At 43.6% G+C, this 19,347-nt stretch overlaps 1 protein-coding gene across 1 annotated transcript in view; it reads right to left on the bottom strand.

The window, feature by feature from the left end:
• The window catches only part of mphosph6 (M-phase phosphoprotein 6), a 33,151-nt gene extending 14,576 nt beyond the window's left edge, over positions 1–18,575 (bottom strand). Inside the window, exons 1-2 of the mRNA XM_033035773.1 lie at positions 18,310–18,575; positions 10,432–10,544 (exon numbers count right to left, since the gene is read on the bottom strand). Of these exons, the coding sequence (XP_032891664.1) occupies positions 10,432–10,544; positions 18,310–18,360 (164 nt within the window). The 5' untranslated portion in view covers positions 18,361–18,575. The remainder of the gene's footprint in view (positions 1–10,431; positions 10,545–18,309) is intronic.
• Between the last annotated feature and the right edge of the window lie 772 nt (positions 18,576–19,347).

Here is a 19,347-nt window from a genome sequence, read left to right on the forward strand (position 1 = left end):
CTGCCCATGTCTTTGATGGTTGAGATCCCAGGTTTGAATGGTGCCCAATAGGTAATTGCAATGTAAATGATAAACATTGTAGCCAATGTGCACTGGTGGTGGAGGGAATTAATGTTTCGAGTGGTGACTATAAAAGAACATCTGGGCATAGGTTTTGGCAAAGAAAGTGCCATTTAATGGCACTGCTAATAATAGATTTTAGCATTTATCCTGGTCTTCGAGAAGATCAATTGGGCATTAATTAGCCTCATTGGATTTATCTTGCTTTTTGTGAATAAGCAATATTTGGACAAAAGGGTAGACACTTCTATTGTAACTTCTTGAGCTGCTTCGCTAAAGGTACAGTATAGGTTTTCAGCGCTAGAGCTGGAATGTAGTTGGGTCTCCTTGCCTATACTTATTACCTTCACTGGTCCCTTAATATTATGATTAATCAATATTATTGAATTAGTTAAAGTCCAGCTTTTGGATGGCAAGGATCTTATGAGGAAACCAAGATGGATCTGCATGAATGCTGTTGCTAATGTTTCAGCCTCATTTTTTTAGGAAATGCATGTTGGCTTTATCATTATTGATTATGGTGATTTTCTTGGACCCTCTTCCTCCTGTCAACTATAATTGCCCACCATCACTCATGACCATATGTGACATTTTGATCTGATCTGCTGGTTGTGAGATTGTTTAGCTCTCCCTGGTTGTATGTAATTTTGTGGTTCAGCAGACACAAATTGCAGCTTCACTACATTGGCAGTTTATGCCTTAATGCCTCCAGTCATTCACCATCATAAAATGTTTCGACATGCAGGTCATGACACACATTAACTCTCACATCCCAGACAGCCTTGACCCACTGCAATTTCCCTACTGTTGCAAGCAGATGGCGTCCAGGACAGATGCCATGTCCCTGTCCTATATTCATCCCAGAACATCTTTGTGCTGCCTCGGGAAGGCAACCAATATATCCAAGGACCACAAACACTCCAGTTATTCCCACTTCTCCCTTCTCCCATTAGGCTGAAAATACAAAAGCTTGAAAGCAAATACCATTAGATTCAGGAATGCTATTTCCCTGGCTATTATTAGACCACTAAACAGACCTCACATAAGCTAATGGTGCAGCAGTTTTGCCCAACTTCTGCTCCCTGCTCCGGGAACATTTTGCTGTGAAGTGACATCCCTTCTCCCTTCCAAGGGATTTCACATCCATCATCATGACTGCGATCTACATCTGCCTCAGATGTTTGGCTAGCACTGAAGGGGCTGCACACTGCAGTCAATAAACACTTGACAGAGTACTCAGACGCCTTTCCTATCACAATCTGGAACTTCAACACAGCTAGTTCGAAGAAGTAGCTTTGTAATTGCTACCAGCTGTATCCTGCAGTAGCAGAGGATCAAATACTCTTGAACATTGCTACTCCATCACTAAAGATCTCAGTCGCTCCATGCCTCACTTTGGAAAATCAAACCACCTGGTTGTGCTTCCTCCTGCATACAGATGAGGATTGCATAGATCTGATCATGGGAGGCAGAGGAATGACTCCACAACTGCTTGTCGTTGGTAGACTGGGCTATGTTCAAGGTCTCGGCAATACACTGGATGAATCCACCAAGGTTGTTACGGACTTCATAAGGAAAAGTATGGAGGTGTGTGTTCTCACCAAGATCATGTGAGTGTTTCCGAATCAGATGCTTTGGATAAATCAGGAGGCCATAATTTACTGAGGACAAGATCTTGGACATTCAAATATGAACCCGGACGGTGCACTTTACCTATACCTTCTTCCCAATGGCAGGAGTGTCAAACTTATCAAACTCAGAGAACTGGGTCTCTGCTTATCTCTATGTAACTGAATTTCAACCTCTTCATCGGCAAACCACATTCAGTATGAATTGGCAACACTTCCGCCTCGATAACATAGAGACATAGAAAATAGGTGCAGGAGTAGGCCATTCAGCCCTTCGAGCCTGCACCGCCATTCAATATGACCATGGCTGATCATCCAACTCAGTATCCTGTACCTGCCTTCTCTCCATACCCCGTGATCCCTTTAGCCACAAGGGCCACATCTAACTCCCTCTTAAATATAGCCAATGAACTGGCCTCAACTACCTTCTGTGGCAGAGAATTCCATAGATTCATCACACTCTCTGTGTGAAAAATGTTTTTCTCATCTCGGTCCTAAAAGACTTCCCCCTTATCCTTAAACTGTGACCCCTTGTTCTGGACTTCCCAAACATCGGGAACAATCTTCCTGCACCTAGCCTGTCCAACCCCTTAAGAATTTTGTAAGTTTCTATAAGGTTCCCCCTCAATCAACACGAGAACCTCAAGGCTATGTGTGCTGCTCCCCTGTTCTGCTGTCTCTTTACTGATGTCTGTGTAGCCAGATACAACTCGAACGCCATCTTTAAATTCACAGCAATACTCCCATCAGTGGATGATTAATGAGTAGAGCCAGGATGTTTAGGCACTTAAATACTCTGAAATAGGCAGGCAAAAAAGCAAAATACAATTACAAAAAAGGCACGAAAAAGGCATTTATTGACAAAAAAGGCATTTATTTCCACCACCATTATATTAAAAATAATAATATAAAGGGCCTGTCCCACTTACGCAACTTTTTAGGCGACTGCCGGCACCCGTCGTAGGTTGTTGCAGGTCAGCGAAAATTTTCAACGTTGAAAATCCAGCGGCGACCGGAGCAAGGTACGACCTTTGGGCGACTACTCACGACCATACAGGCTTCACCACGCGACATGTCGCCAGGGTGTGACCTTTATGGTTGTGAGTAGTCTCCTCAGTCACCCAAAGAGTCGTAGCGTCTTTCTGGTCGCCGCTAAATTTTCTACATGTTGAAAATTTTCGCAGACCTGCAACAACCTATGACGGGTGCCGGCAGTCACCGAAAAAGTTGTGTAAGTGGGACAGGCCCTTAAAGGTATACTACATTAAATGACCAAAGTTGCCTGGTTGCACATAATTACTAGCATTTTTTTCAAATTATCTTGTGGTAAACTATGCCGTCTGTCAGACTGAATATGCTTCAGTTGTGAAAAACTTCTTTCTACCCCAGCTGAGGTCACTGGTGCATACCCGAAACAAGCTACAGACTCCATATTCATGTTGATAACTTCAGCATTACAACTACCTTTGAGAACTTTAGCTATGTTTTCTATTTCTTCAAGATCTTTGTTAGCTAAAATCACTCTCTCACATTTTCCTTGCATGTCTTTACTTACATCGCCAAGAACTTTACGAATATCGTCAGTTACTTTGTCGAAAACCTGCAAGTTATTCACTAATGTTACGCCACATTTATCAAGGGAAGTGATAGCTTGTTGGAAGTTTGCAAAATTGGAAGCAATAAACAAAGATCGCGGTGGAGGGACTTTTTCTGCATGATTTCACTGACGATCCTGACTGCAGCAGATTCATCTTCTTCAAGATTTATGTTATCTTTTCAAAATTTGCCGCATAGTAGAGTACAGCAGAGAGCCTTGTACCCCACCTAGTCAAAACGGGCTGAGGAGGTAGCGGAATCTTGGGTGCTATTTCCTTGAACAACTGCACACGTGACGGTACTTTGAGGAAGATTTTCTTGACATTGCCTAGGCGATCAACATTTGGAAACAAGCTACGTCTGTGCTTGGCAATTTTATGAAGTCCTTGAGCTAAGCATGTCAAATGCAACATTTTGGGGAGTAAAACTTTAAGTCACAAACAGAAGTACATTCTCGTGTTTTATACATTCTGGCCAAAGTACAACAAGTGAAGATGTAAACAACTGAGCAATAGTTGAGCTGTTTGACCTCCAATACTTCTGATGTCAACAAATACTCCTTTGATGGTTGACCTCAGTGTACAGATGACCACATTGGCAGCATATCTCCCCTCAGCATCGGTTGTCTCGCCTATTGGGATCCATATTTTGGTGCATGCAACTTCATCTCTAATTTTCTGCACAACAATGTTGAAGTTGCTGTCAACGTAATTTTTCCATAATGATGACTCGCTTGATATATGTTCCTCTGTGTCTTTCTCTAAAAAACCTTACAGTTTTGTTCTCCAATTTCCAAAGTGGAATTCCAGCATCAATGAATGCCTTGCACAGATCACTCGAAAACTCAGATTTGCGACTGGAGCCAGCAGTAAATGTAGTGAGGAGACAAGCTTGGGTATTTCGCTTGGCTAGTCTGCCCCCAGTGGTATCAACATTGACCTCTAATTTTAGCTGGCCCTTGTCTTCTCCCTCCTCCCCCTCTCCAGCTCTCCTTCTAGTCCTACTGTCTCCACCTCTTCCTTTCTTCCCCCCCCCCCACATCAGTCTGAAGAAGAGTGTTGACCCGAAACGTCGCCTGTTCCTTCTTTCCGTAGATGCTGCCTCACCCACTGTTTCTCAAGCATTTTTTGTCTACCTTTGATTTTTTTCCAGCATCTGCAGTTCTTTCTTAAATAGATCTTGGAGTAAACTGAACCAGAGGGCAGCAGCACGAACGAATGAACGACCAACGGTGGAGCCCCCGGTTTTGCCCCCGTGGTGGAAGTTTTCTTGCAAGTTATACTATGTTAACACGTTAATAATAACATTAATATTAACGTGTTAACATAGAAAACGTCATTGTAATCACGGTACAACTAGAGGAAATAGCATGACCTTTTAGCAAAACAGCAGAAAAAGGCTGATTTAGGCACTTGATCGTGAAAAAGGCATTATCCTGGTGAAATCATCAAAAAAGGTATAAAAACACATGGCATTCATGGCAAAATCCTGGCTCTATTGATGAGTAATTAATCAGTAAGGATCTGATTGATAACCAGGAGGGGAAATCCGATGATCCATAAACTGGTCATCGATGGGACGGCAGTGGAAAGAGTCAACAGGTTCAAGTTCCTGGATGTGTATATCTGCCCTGGGCCCAGCACGTTAATACAATGCCATAGAAAGCTCATCAACCCCTCTACTTCCTTGGAAAATGGAGATTTGGTATGTCAAAGATTCTATTGAACTTCTACAGGTGTCTGGTAGAGAGCACACTGACAGGTTGCATTACGGCCTGGTTTAAAAATTCAAACGCCCAGGAATGAAATGGATTACAGAGAATGACAGACACTGCCCAGTCCATCACAGAGACTGACCTCTCCGCTATCGAAGGGATCTATAGGAAGAAATGCCTGACAAGTACAGCTTGGCCACACTCTCATTTCGCTCCTACCATTGGGAAGAAGGCACAGGAAATTGAAAACCATGACTGCCAGATTCAAGAATAGTTCTGACCAGCAACCTTCAGGGTCTTGAGCATTACACAACACTAACCTCAGCAACTCAGAACATTTATTGGCTGTGCCTTTGGTTGCAATCAGTATTTATTTGTGCTAGTATCACTGTTATTAATTAATTTTGTTAATATTATTATATTTTTCTGTGTGTACTGTGTTTACTAGCATGTGTAGTTGCTGTAAGAAATAATTCATTGTTCCATTGTCAGTACATATGACAATTAAATATTCCAGATTCTCCTGAACTAACCTTGATCTGTCAACCAACGTGGTTGCAGCCCTTCCACTGTTTTAATCAGCAATTTCTCTGTATCTGTAACAGTAAATTCCACACTCTTATTTTTCTCGTACTTCCTGTTGTACCTGTGTAGGGCTTGAATGGGGTCTAATATCACCAGGTAGCAACCAAAACAAAGTTTTCACTGGTGGTACATGTGACATTAATAAAGCAATCCCAATATTATCTAGTCTATTCAATAAATATAACAGACCAGAGGAGGCATATATCATGCATCAAGGAGATCCTTGGATACTCTGGCAATGGTGCCAACTAGTTAGGTCAACTGCAAAATAGTGCATCCTGAGCAGGATGAAAACTTGTGCCAGTGGAGAATTTAAAAACAGACAATATACAATATTTTTTGTTTAAATGAAAAAAAAACTCAGTAGATCAGCCGGCATCTGTGTACAAAAAGTTGTCATTGCATTATTTCTCAATATATTCATAATTAGTGTCCAATCTAACAACCAGAAGCAATACAATACAACTGCAGCATACATGGAACATCAGGAATGCATATAAACCCAGAAAGAAACTAATATTCAAAATGGGACCATCTATATATCCCCAGCCTAAATTACTTTCTGTTTTCTGGATGAGGCACTGTGCACTTCTTACTGCATAGGGAGATGATAATGATTTGTTCTATGCCACAATGAACACAATATAATACAATGAATATTATTTCCCAGTAATAAACTGGGAATGAATCTTGCATCCCACTGATTATCATATGATAAAACTGCTGTGATTATGTCACAGCCGTTGATGCTTCATTGCAAATATCATCAGGTAGCAACCACATCCAGAATACTGATCACAATATTTTTCTCTGGTAAACAAAAGAACATACATTTAAAACAGGCTAATAAAACTCAGAAACTACACAATACATGAACATTAATAGCTGAAAATATACAAGGTGTAAGGGAATAAATGCATAGCAGAAACTCAGATTTGGCATGCTGACATTGCTTAAAGCATGTTTACACACACCTCTGGAACATTAGCAATTCTTGGAAAAAGTTCGTATTCTGAAATTTCTAAAGTAAAGAAAGCAAATAATGGATGCAAACAGAAGTGGAGCACTTGGGAGCGTTGACAGACTAAACAGTGAAATGAATTATCTGCTATGAAACTGCACAATAATGTGTCTTTTTTAATTCTTTTTTTTGGGGCTGCAGTTCTCATTGGCAAGTGCAGCAATTACTGTCATTCTCTAAATGCCCTTCAAAAGGTGATTGTGAATCATCTTGAACATTTGCAGTCTTTGAGGTAAAGGCACTCCCGTAACACTATGGGATAGAAAGTTCCAGGATTTGGATCTAGTGAGAATGGACAAACAGCAACTTTATTCCAATTCAGGATAGTGAACGACTTGGAAGGGAAATTGCCCAAAATTTGTTCCATGCATCATGTACCCTTGTCTTATGAACTTACAAATTAGGAGCCGGGGATGGCCACTTGGCCCTTCATGACTAATATTCCATAAGATCTGAAAGAAAACTTGGAAGGAAACTTGCAAGAAATTTGTTCCCATCTGAATTCCCATGGTAACCATTCATCTTGTTATTTATCAAGAATAAAATATTCAAGAGTATGTTTCCACTGTTCGAGGAAGAGATTTCCAAAGAATGCACAGCTCTCACGATAAAATTATTACATTACGTTTTAAAGGAACGGCACATTTTGAAACAGTGAACAAAATCCCTCAAGATCTTGCGTCAATCAAGTTCCCTCTCGCTCTATTAAACTCGAGCAAAGGCAAACACCACACTCTACAACCATTCATCATAGGACAACCTGATGCATGGTCTTGACCCGAAAAGTCAACCATTCTTTTGCCTTTACAGATGCTGCTTTACTGGTATTCAATTTACAAATTCACAGACGACACCACCATTGTGGGCCAGATATCAAATAATGATGAGACGGAGTACAGGAAATGTTAATTCTGGCCAAATTGGAGAGGCCAGGACACTAAAATTGAGTAAAGGCTTCTGGGCTGCTAGGCATTTGGTCAATTTAAATGTGCCTTCTGCAGAAATAGGACAAGCTACAGAATAGTGCCAGTTTGTCTAGAGCCTAGATAAGAGCTGTAGGAAGAGAATGAAACATCTGCAGATCCTGACAATCAGGTGCAAATTGCATGGAATGGATTGAATGAATGCAAAACAGACTTGTATATAACGTTGCAAAGCTTTACTTTGCTAGATGTTGATTGGATTAAGTATTGAGCCTTGTCTGGGTTTCTTGAACATCAAGGCACATGTTGCGATGTTTGTTTCCTCTTCAGAAGTACCGTTTGAATACATTGTATTAGTCACTGTATTATTGGGTTAGGGAGATGTCTATCATATACTGTGTTAATCGATATCTGTTATTGGACTTTATAGAGACCACCCCTATGTTTCGGCCCCTCAAGGTTCGGGGACCTATAAAAGACCGCTTCCACGAGGTCCTGTTTCGATCTTCTGGGAGAACGCTTAGGACTGCGTGACCTTCTGGAGTGTCTCTGCTTGAGCGAGGCTAAAGAGGGCTTGATCAGGCAGATACGAGGATCGAACCCGTGGTGGTTAGGTATAGTAGTGGAACTGTAATTGTGTTTAGTCAAAATAAAGTTTAGATGCGCAAGTGCTTGACTCAGTGATTTTTGACTGAAACTAGACTGGGGGGAAGTTTAGAACGAGCTATTTACAGAAGGACATTGAGAACCTTGTGTACTGGTGTGGAGACAACAACCTTTCTCTCACTGCCAGCACGACAAAGGAGATAGTGATCGACTTCAGGAAGCAAAGCAGTACACATACCCCAGTTTGCACTGATGGGCCGAAGTAAAGATGATTGAAAACATCAAATTCCTGGGAGTAAATATCACCAACAACTTCTCCTGGACCACCTATGTTGAACGACCAAAAAGTACACCAAAGTCTCTACTTCCTTAGAAGGCTTTGGAAGTTCTGCATGTCCCCAACAACTCTCATTAACTTCTACAGATGCGCCTTAGAAAGCATTTTATCAGGATGCATCACTGCTTGGTTTGGGAACAGCACCATCCAAGATCGCAGGAAATTGCAGTGAATTGTGGATGCAGTCCAGGCCATCACACAAACCAACTTCTTTCCAATTACTCCATTTATGCCTCATGCTGCCTTGGCAAGGCCAGAAGCATAATCAAGAACAAGTCACATCTTGGCCATCGCTTCTCCTCTCTCCCATCGGGCAAAGGGTATAGAAGTGTGAAAACACACACCTCCAGATTCTGGAACAGTTTCATCTCAGCTGTTATCAGGCAACTGAACCAGTGGCCGGTGGCACTCCGTGTCGGCTGCCTCGCCTGCAGCGGGTTGGTTGTTTTGACTATTTTTTTTTTTTTTAGTATGTCTGAAAGTATGTTTTAGTGTTTCTCTGTATGTCGTGTAGGGGGTGGTGGGGATAGGGGGGAGAATAGGGTGAAATTGTGACGAAGATGCGACTTTCTTCCTTGTCACTTCTTCGCTCCCCTCCTCGCAGCCTTACAGCTGGTTTGGTGTGGCCTTTCCCGGAGTTGAGCTTCAGCGACGGGGCAGTGGGGACTTTTAACACCACGGATCCCCTTTCCAGAGGTCGCCGGAGAAGCGCTCCGACCGCTGGCCTGCGGCCTACAAATTCTTGGAGTCTCGGTCTGTGGAGTTTCTGGCAGCAGGCGTGGAGCGGACCTTCCATCGTGGAGCGGGCGATCCCTCGCCGGGGGTTGCCAGAGAAGAGCTCCGACCGCCGGCCTGCAACAGCTGGAAGCCGCAATCTCCGGTAAGGAGGTGGCCGATTGGGAGCTCTTATCCGCGGGGTGTGCTCGACCTGTCCCGACGTCGGCGTTCCGACCATCCTGACCAGAGGGCTTGAACATCGGACCGTCCGTAGCGACGACTACCGAGGGTCAGGGCCCCGACCACGGGTAAACAAGGGAGGAGGAGGAGGACTGTCTGAACTGTATTGCCTTCCACCACAGTGATAAATGCTGTGGTGGATGTCTGTGTTGAATTATGTTGTGTATTATGTCTTTTTTTAATTGTAACGCTGCATGGTAAATTACATATCACTGCACCTTATGGTGCATGTGACAAATACATTTTAACTTGAATTTGAACTTGAACAAGAGAGCAGTCCTGAACTACTATCTACTTCATTGGAGATCCTTGGACTATCTTTGATCAGACTTTACTGGCTTTATCTTGCACTAAACGTCATTTCCCAATCACGTAGTTGTCCTTTGCAAATGGCACGATTGTAATCATGTATTGTCTTTCCGCTGACTGGTTAGCATGCAACAAAAGCTTTTCACTGTAGCTCGATACACGTGACAATAAACTAAATTGAATTGAGCTTCTACAGGAGTTTGATTTTTGCTCCAGATTCCTGCATCCATGTCTAAGAAGTACGTAGGAGAACAGAGACCACTGCTACCGTTGGAAAGGATCACATGCAATAAAGTATAAAATAGAATAATAAATATACAACTATACAGCAAATTTATACAAAATGAAACCATGGTCTTTTGTTTTTAAGAATGTAAACCTAAGAGACCGCAATTGCTGGAATCTTGAGCATAGAAGAACTGCTGGAAGAACTCAGTGGGTCACACAACATTCATGGAAGGAAATGGACAGAGGGCATTTTGGATCTGAACCCTCCTTCAGAATGATGACTTAGAACATAATTTATGTTTGTTTTGCTTTCCAAATCAAGTTCAATTCAGTGAAGTTAGTTAATCTTACATTATTGTTGAGTCCATTAAGAATTTCCTGAATCTCAAAAACGAACTCAAGATTTTTCATAGGGGTATTGCTAGCTAGAGAGATCAATGAATCTTCAAAAAGATTTGTTCACTTACTCTTTTTCTTTCAGTTCTGGCAAGTCCAAATACCAGTGCTCATCACTAATTATCTTTTTCTCCTCTTCTTCCAATTGCTGTTTGGTCTCCGTATCCAAACTCCTCTGCATAAACTGAAAAAAAAACACAAAAAAATCAAGTCTTAATATAACATTTTCAAAGAACATTTTGGAACAGTAGTAAACAACTACAGACCCACATTTATTTTAGATTAATGAATGATTAGTTGAATTTAAAAGGAACAATAGACATAATTACAATATATAAGGTTTTAGTTTCTGATAAAATTACCTAGGCTCTAAATAGCAGGTGTACTTCAATAAATTGCAGCAAGGTTGCTCACACATCACATAAAAATGTGGAAGAATAAGATTTAGTGCTGCTATTGTCAGTAATTTGCAAACGTCAGTAACCATATTCATTTTGCAGAGGAAAACACTTTTAAAATACTTCAATACTTTTTATACTGGTTAGTGGCGGCGCGGCTCTGGCTGCAGCGGCTCTCCGGCAGTCCTGTTTGTTTTGTGTTTTTTGGTTGTTTATTTTCGTTTTGGTTAGTCTAGTTTTTGGTTTTTAGTTTGTGTTTTTGGGGGGGGGGGGTTGAAACGGGGCTTGCTGTCTCTCCCTGCGGGGGAATGCGACTTTTATGTCGTATTCCCCTTCTCTGCCTCCGTCTGCGCTGAGGCCTAATGGCGGAGCTGGCGACCTCGAGGCTCAGGAGGCAGAGCCCGCCAGGACTCGCACTGAGCTCGCTCCCGTGAGGACGGCCCGGCTCGGGGCTGGAACAGGGCTTTCGTGAGGGGCTGTGACGGCCGGCCCGAGGAAGGAACGGTGCTCCCGTCGGAGTAGCCGAGCTCGGGGAGGTACGGCGTTCCCAGCCTGAGGGAGGAGCGGCGCCCGGTCGGGGCGGCCCAGCCTGAGGGAGGAGCGGCGGCCTGGCGCAAGGCTGAGACGGTGGCAGTACTCACGTGAGGGCGATCCGGCTCGGGGCTGGAACGGTGCTCCGGGGGCTGGGACGGCAGTTCTGGTGGCGGTGGCCTGAGACCGGGGGTTCGGCCGCGGGCCAGCGGCTGCGTCAGCAGGTCTGGTGAGCGGCAGCTTCGACTACCCCGGGCCGCGGTGTTTGAGCCGCGAGGACAGGTTTTAACATCGCCCGGGGGGTATCGCCTCAGCGCAGAAGGAGAAGAGGAGGGAAGAGACTGCAGCCCTAAGACTTTTGCCTCCATCACAGTGAGGAGATGTTGGGTGGACTCACTGTGGTGGATGTTAATATGTGTTTATTGTTGTTTTTTATTGTATTGTATTATATTATATGTATGACTGCTTAAATTTCTTTCAGACTTCGGTCTGGATGACAATAAAAGGCTATTCTATTCTATTCTATTCTATACATGTTTTAAAACATTTGAATCATGTCATTTAATTATATCAGTAAGATGATCTTTTCCAAAGAACTATCATTTTAATATAAATCTGCAGTGCAGGACAATTCACCATACTAATCCAGGGAAGTGATTGGTTTGATTCATGGGCTCTGCTTCAAAAGCTGACCTTCGAGATTCTTTGTCTGGAGACTGGAAAAGGGTGGGCATAAGGCCTGGCCCTGGAGTGGCACAGTAGAATGAAAATCCAGAAGTGGGTCAGATGTAGGCAGAAACCTTGTAGGGAGAAGCAGGTTGGATGATCAAGCCCACAAATTGAAGTAGTACGAACTAGATAACACTCCAGCAAATATGTAAAAAATTAAATACAGCTGTAACGGTGCAAATAAAAAAATTTGCGGCATGATTCAGAAGAGTAGCCTAGCTCTCTGGTCCTAACTGACATTTATTATTCAATCCATATGTTGTCAACAAATAAACAAATCACCTCATTGTGTTGCTGTTCAAGAGATTTGACCATGCACAAAAACCATTCATAGTCCTTGTCTATAAAACAGTAATGATCATTTTTCTTTAAAAGTAGTTTATTGCCTGTTAAGTGTTTTGGGAGTTCTGAGAACACAACAGTAATTATTTTAAAAGAGGTACTTTTTTCCCTTTCTTAATGCTACTCATTTATCTTGCAAAAATTCATTTAAAAATACTACCAATTGATGGATTATGGATTTTATGGATTAAACCGATGCAATCTTAATTTCTCGTGTTTAGAGAAGCACCTAAAAGAGAAAATTAAAATGATATTTTCCCTTATTGTGCAATGCTCATGTAAATTTGTGTTCCCTACTCAGAGTACTTCTCAAAGTCTACTTAAAATAGAAAAATAGAGTATATAATACAAATCAATGGGCCGTTAACCCATAAAAACTTAATTACATTGTGCACAAAATATCATCTCTATAATGGGAGGTGATTATCTCTAAAGTGTGTTGTTAACAGTTAAGGAGTAGTGGGGGGAAAGAGAATCCTGCTTGAATGCAATTATACCAATATTATCGATGATTAGACAAAATGAGAAAATATATACAATTTTCCTTTTTTTGAACTGTACTTATACCTTAACTTAACAATAATGGAAGAATCTTGGAGAAATTTTCAATCACCCATAAAATACAAATTCCAGAAAACTTATATCACTTTGACAATACATTAACTCTAAATCTGTTTATCGAACAGCAGGGCAAATAAACCCAGGGATCTAACTCTTATTTTTCATTTTATGCCATTTTCTAATTAAGATTTATTTGAAACCCACTGATTGTTAAGGCTGCATTTGTTTGGACTACCTGAACTGTTAAAATCTTTGCTCCTATGTTTACAGATTAATTTTAAAATATACAATAATGTTTCAAAATTGCATAGCCTACATTTATTTTCATACATTAATAACACTTAACATTATATAAACTACATTTTTAAGAAACGTGTTTTTTATATTGAGTTGAACATACATAATAATGTAGTTCAACTCAAGCAGATTAGGAGAATAGTGAAAAGGCTGTAACTAATGCACTGATATATTTAGGACGACGACAGAATATGTGAGATGCAATTACACTTATCTGCAAAATACAGGCTGCATCTACAATCCAAATGGTTAACAGGATAATACTTCCAAAAGTAGAACTGGAAGTGGCAGGCATGGAATAAGTAAAATACCATAACACAGTGTGCATGAATAATTAGGCTTTCACAGGCAAGCTGCTTAAACAGTGTTTGTAATATAGCCAAGTTAAATGGTACTTGAGTGATGGGATATATTCATGGATATTGTCCTTGGCTGAAAAATCTCTCCAAAACATAGATAACAAATATAGTCAAAGGTTATCATCATAAAATTGCAAACCAAAATGGCATTATTAATATTGGAGTATTAAATAGATTCATCCTGGAACAATTGAGGAAATAGCCTTTTTTTTAAATCTGCTATTTAATCATGACCAACCCACATGATCAAAGCTGAATGATAAATAGTATGGGTTTCTGATGCATACCAAGGGTTGATGATTCAAATGTGCTGAAATGCTGATGGCTTTACAATTCGTGCCAAGCAACGTTAGTTATGAAAATGTCTCATATGTTTAAGACATAAACTTTAAGACAAAGCAATTACTGAGCATTCGAGCATATATATAAAATGAATAAATCAAATGTCGCTTTTCAAAGAGTTAGCTTGGTTAGAAGTCCATAACGAACAAATATATTACTTGAAATAATTAAATATCTATTGGATTCCTTTTGCTTTGAATGATCCAAGAGGGACATGAAGAACAAGTTACAAATAGATAAAATGCCAAACTTTCAACTGATCATATTTTCATCCTTCCATTCAAATAGAGCACATTCTCACTCTCATAAGTTATCCTAGAAAGACGCATTTCAGTACTATATCAGGACAGCTGCAGACTATGGCAAGATCCTGCATGGATTCAACTGTTTACTGCTTAAAATATCACTGTCGTTTATATTAGCAACAAACGTGATTCCAGCACATTGAATTCTTCCATTGAATCATTTTAAATTGCTTATTTTTCCTGGTTTTCAATGCTGATCAATGTGATTCTTCACCAATGCACAAGATTTTTAACTAAAAGAAAGGAAATTCCCTAATCAAAAGCGGCAAAAGTGCTCCTCCATCAATAAGTGTATCCATAGAAACCACTGATCTACACCATTCAAATGGAATACTACACACCTGAGCAACACAAAAATACAGTAAAATCATGGAATGACAAAATAAAATTTGCAATTTGGCAAAATGCCCACCTCCCTAAAAAGAGGAATTTGCCAGTTACGTCTGCAGGTGCTGATTAACTTGCTTCCTATGTAACTGTTTCTTGAACAGTGCTGTGGTTGTTTTCCTACGATTGCATGCAATTAATGTGATAATTAAGTTGTTAATGTAGTCAATTGTAGTCAACCTCCCAAGGCTAGGAAGCATCGTTCTTATCAGCAAAACACAAAATGCTGGAGGGACTCAGCGGGTCAGGTAAGCATCTGTGGAGGTCGAGACCTTTCTTCCAACTTTGGAGCTTGGAGAAAAAAGCTGAAGGTGGGGTGGGTCAAGGCCGGGGGGAGGGGGTATCCAGTGGCATCATTGCCCACATTGTTGCTGACTCACAGCGCCAGAGACACAAATGCAGTCCTGACCTTGGGTGCTGTCTGTGTGGTTTGCATGTTCTCCTTGTTTGCATGTTCTCCTTGGTTTCTCTGGGTGCTCCTGTTTCCTCCCATATCATAAAGACATGCAGGTTTGTAGGTTTACCTGGTCTCCGTAAATTTGCCCCTTGTGTGTAGGGAGTGAATGAGAAACTTGGATAACATAAAACTAATGTGAACGGGTGATTGGTGTGGACTTGGTGGGTCAAAGGGCCGTTATCCTTGTTGTATCTCTAACCAAAACAAAATCCATAAATGTAGACACAAAGAACTGTGGATGCTGGTTTACAAAAAAAAGAAAACGTGGTGGAGAAAGCGAGCTAGGCAGTGTTACTGGAGTACATGGATAGGCATTGGAGAAGAAGGCTGGAAGAGAGGTGGGCGGCAGGATAAAGCCAGGCAATTAATAGGTGTATTCAGGTTAGGTCAATTCAATTTGCCAGTGGGTGAACGAACGCCAGAGTTGGAAAATGATAAAAAGGCTGTGAGATAAGGAGAGAAGATGCGTGAACTCTGAAGTGATATAGGTGGAACGGAAGTGGGAAGGGGAAAGAGTGGTGGGTTACTGGGAGAAACGGGTGTACATCCAGGTGGGGCACAGAGCAGGGGGAGGGTAAGAGCGAGAGGAGAGGGGGTGTGTTGATGCTACCTAAAATAGAAGAATTCAATGATCGTACTGGTGGGTTGTGAGATGTCCAAGCGATGACGTGTTGTTCCCAAAATTTGTGTGTGGCCTCACACTGGCAATGGAAGTAGCCCAGGACAGAAAGGACAACGTCGGAATGGTTATGGGCGTTAAAATCAACCGCAACCGAGATGCAGCAGGCCTTGACTGACTGATTGCAAGCGTTCGTCGAAACAGTTGCCGAGTATATCTTTGGTCTCGCTGATGTAAAGGAAGTCACATTGGGAGCACCAAATGCAACAGATAAGGTTAGAAGAGGTGCATGTGAACTTCTGTCTCACCTGGAAGGGCAACTGGGGTTCCTGGATGTATGTGAAAGAGGAGGTATACGAATAGGTGTTACATTTCCTGGTTTTGCTGGGGAAAGTACCTGGGGAAGGGGTGGTTTAGGGAGGAGGACCAAGTGCACCAAGTAGTTGCTAAGGGTACGGTTGCTATGGAAAACAGAGTTGGATGGGAACGGGAAGAAGTGAGAAGTGGTGGGATAATTTTGCTAGTAGCGGAAATGTCAGGTAATAAAATGTTGGAAGGCTAGTGGCGTCAAAGGTAAGGACCCGGATAACTCTATCCTTGTTCCATCCGGGGCGGGGGGGGGAGGAGCGAGAGCGGAAGATGCAGGCGAGGGATCCATTGATGTCAGCTGGGAGGAAATCACATTTACTAAAGAAATAGGACATCTCGGATATCCTATAGTGGAAAGCCTCATCTTTGAGCAAATGTAACAGAGATGGAGAAATTAAGATTAGGGGATGGTGTCTTTTCAAAACGCAGAGTGGGAGGAGGTGTAGTCTAGATAACTGTGTCAATGGGTTCATAGTTGACGTCAGTCAATCTCCCCTTGATGGAGACTGAGAGATTATGAAAGGGGAGAAAGGTGTCAGAGATAGTCCAAGTGAACGTGAGGGAAGGGTGGATTTTAGTGGTAAAGTTGATGAAATCAATGTGTTCTGCATGGGTGTAAGAGGCAGTGCCAATGCAGTTGTTGACGTAGCAGCGAAAGAGTTTGCAACAAGGACTATTCAATGTAACCAACAAAAAGGCTGGCATAGCATGCGAGTGCCCATGGCTACGACTTTAATTTGAAGAAAATGAGAGTGTCAAAAATACGTTGTTGAGGGTGATGATGTTCCACCTGGCGGAGGAGTGTGTTAGTAGAAGGGAACTGATTGGGTATCTGCTAAAGGAAGAACCAGAAGGTCTTGAGATGTTCCTAGTGAAGAATGGAGGTGCAAAGGGACTGGATGTCCATGGTAAAGAAGAGGCAATGGGAGCCTTGGAATTGAAAGGTGTTGAAATGCGTGCGAGGTGTCATCCATAAATTTTGAGATTGTACCAATAGAAGTTTCAGGATTTATTTCGAGTGCAATAGTACCTACTGACTCACAGTTATCTGGACTACACTTCTTCCCAACCTGCCTCCTATAAAGATGCTATCTCCTACTTTCAATTCTTCCATCTCCACCGCATATACTCCTAAAATAACGTTTTCCATACAAGGAGATCAGAGATGTCCTCATTCTTTGGTGAACGTCGTTTCCTCCCTACTGTTATAAGATGTCTCTCACATGCGTCTCCTCTGTGTCCAATAATTCTGCTCTCGCTGCCCTCCCAGATGCAACGACAGAGGTCCTGTGACCCTCACCTTTCACACCACCAGCCTCTGCACCCAACATACCGTTCTCCAACATTTCGGTCACTTCCGACGTGATCCCACCACTAATCACATCTTCCCATCCCCACCCCTTTCCACCTTGTGCGAGACCTCGCTCCCTCCGCAATTCCTCGGTTCACTCGCCCCATCCCACTCAAGCCACCCCCTCTCCAGGTATCTCCCCCTGCAACCTCAGGAGCCCTTATACCTTCTCCCCCACCTCCATCACCTGGGGTGGGATGGAGTATGTGTGCGGCCCCTGGGGCGGTGGGGTGAGGGTGGGGGTCTGTGCGCGTTCCCTGTTGGGGGGGTATGTGTGTGTCCCTTGTTGGGGGGGGGAGGGGGTATGTGCGCGTCCCCTGTTTGGGGGGGGGGGGTCTGTGCGCGTCCCCCGTTGGGGGGGGTATGTGCGCGTCCCCTGTTGGGGGGGGGGGCTGTGCGTGTCCCCTGTTGGGGGGGGGGCTGTGCGCGTCCCCTGTTGGGGGGGGAGGGGTATGTGCGCGTCCCCTGTTGGGGGGGGGGGGGGGGCTGTGCGCGTCCCCTGTTGGGGGGGGGGGGTGTCTGTGCGCGTCCCCTGTTGGGGGGGGGGGGGCTGTGCGCGTCCCCTGTTGGGGGGGGGGGGGTGTCTGTGCGCGTCCCCTGTTTGGGGGGGGGGGCTGTGCGCGTCCCCTGTTGGGGGGGGGGGGGTTATGTGTGTGTCCCGTTGGGGGGGGGGGGGGGGGGGGCTGTGCGCGTCCCCTGTTGGGGGGGGGGGGGGGGGGGTCTGTGCGCGTCCCCTGTTGGGGGAGGGGGGGGGGGGGGGGGGTATGTGCGCGTCCCCTGTTGGGGGGGTCTTTGCGCGCCCCCGGCCAGCGGCGCCCGGGCCTACGGACACCGAGGCTCCGGTTCTCTCCGGCTGTGACAGGTCGGGCCCAGCCGCTCGCACCCGCCAGGCAGCGACGCACCTTCATCTTCAACAAATTCTTCGACAGCTTCATCGTGTTTTCTCTCGCCATCGATGACACGGTGGGGGATCCGGCTGAAGTTAAAACGAAACGCAGGTCGGACCAACACTCCCCCCTCCTCCTCCTCCTCTGCCCCGGCAACACGCTGGCAACTGGCGCCTGCTGCAGTCACCCGCACAACCCGCCAACCGCCACAGGCCGCGGAATCGATCGCAGAGGAGGGAGAGAGAGAGTGTGAGAGAGAGAGACGGGGGAGAGAGTGATAGTGTGAGGGGGAGAGAATGATATTGAGAGAGGGTAGTGAGAGGGACGGGGGAGAGAGAGTGGGGGCGGGGGGCGGGGAGAGAGAGTGATAGTGTGAGAGGGGTGGTGGGGAGAGAGGGAGAGGACATGGGGGAGGGAGGGACAGGGAAAGTGGAAGGGAGGGAAGGTGACAGGGAAGGAGAGATGGATGGAGTGAGAGGGAGAGTGCTGGTGAAGATAACAACTTGCAATGAGGACATATATTTCTGACCCTGTTTTTCATACTATTAAACACAAAGCATACTTTAAAAATAAGTTATCTTTAAAAAATAAATCTCTGAGGGTATTGGACTTGAAACACGCCCAATCCCTCCCTCTACAAATATCTGACCTGCTAAATATTTCCAACTTCCACAGTATATTGGTTATCTATTTTAAGATGTTGTTGTACATGTTGTGTTAGATATTGATTTAATTCCTTCAGGGATGTTTGGATTGGTAAGGACCAATGAATTATTGTACCACTGGTGACCCAATGAATTATCTCTCCACAAGACCATCTCTCTTCCACTATCAAAAACACTCCACAGAAACGACCCGGTGACATCTTTGATCCCATATGTCCTAATGTGCTGACCTAATTTTCTTGTCTTGTGAAGGGGTTACATCTGCGTTTTATATATGGAACAAATTGCCCTTAGAGGATGGTGATAACTCACTTCTCGAATTATTGCAGTACTTCAGGGTAGTACAGTGACGCTGCTAGTAGAGCTGCTACTTCACACCACCTGACAC

This window comes from Amblyraja radiata, chromosome 17 (assembly GCF_010909765.2).
Source record: "Amblyraja radiata isolate CabotCenter1 chromosome 17, sAmbRad1.1.pri, whole genome shotgun sequence".
Classification (NCBI taxonomy): domain Eukaryota; kingdom Metazoa; phylum Chordata; class Chondrichthyes; order Rajiformes; family Rajidae; genus Amblyraja; species Amblyraja radiata.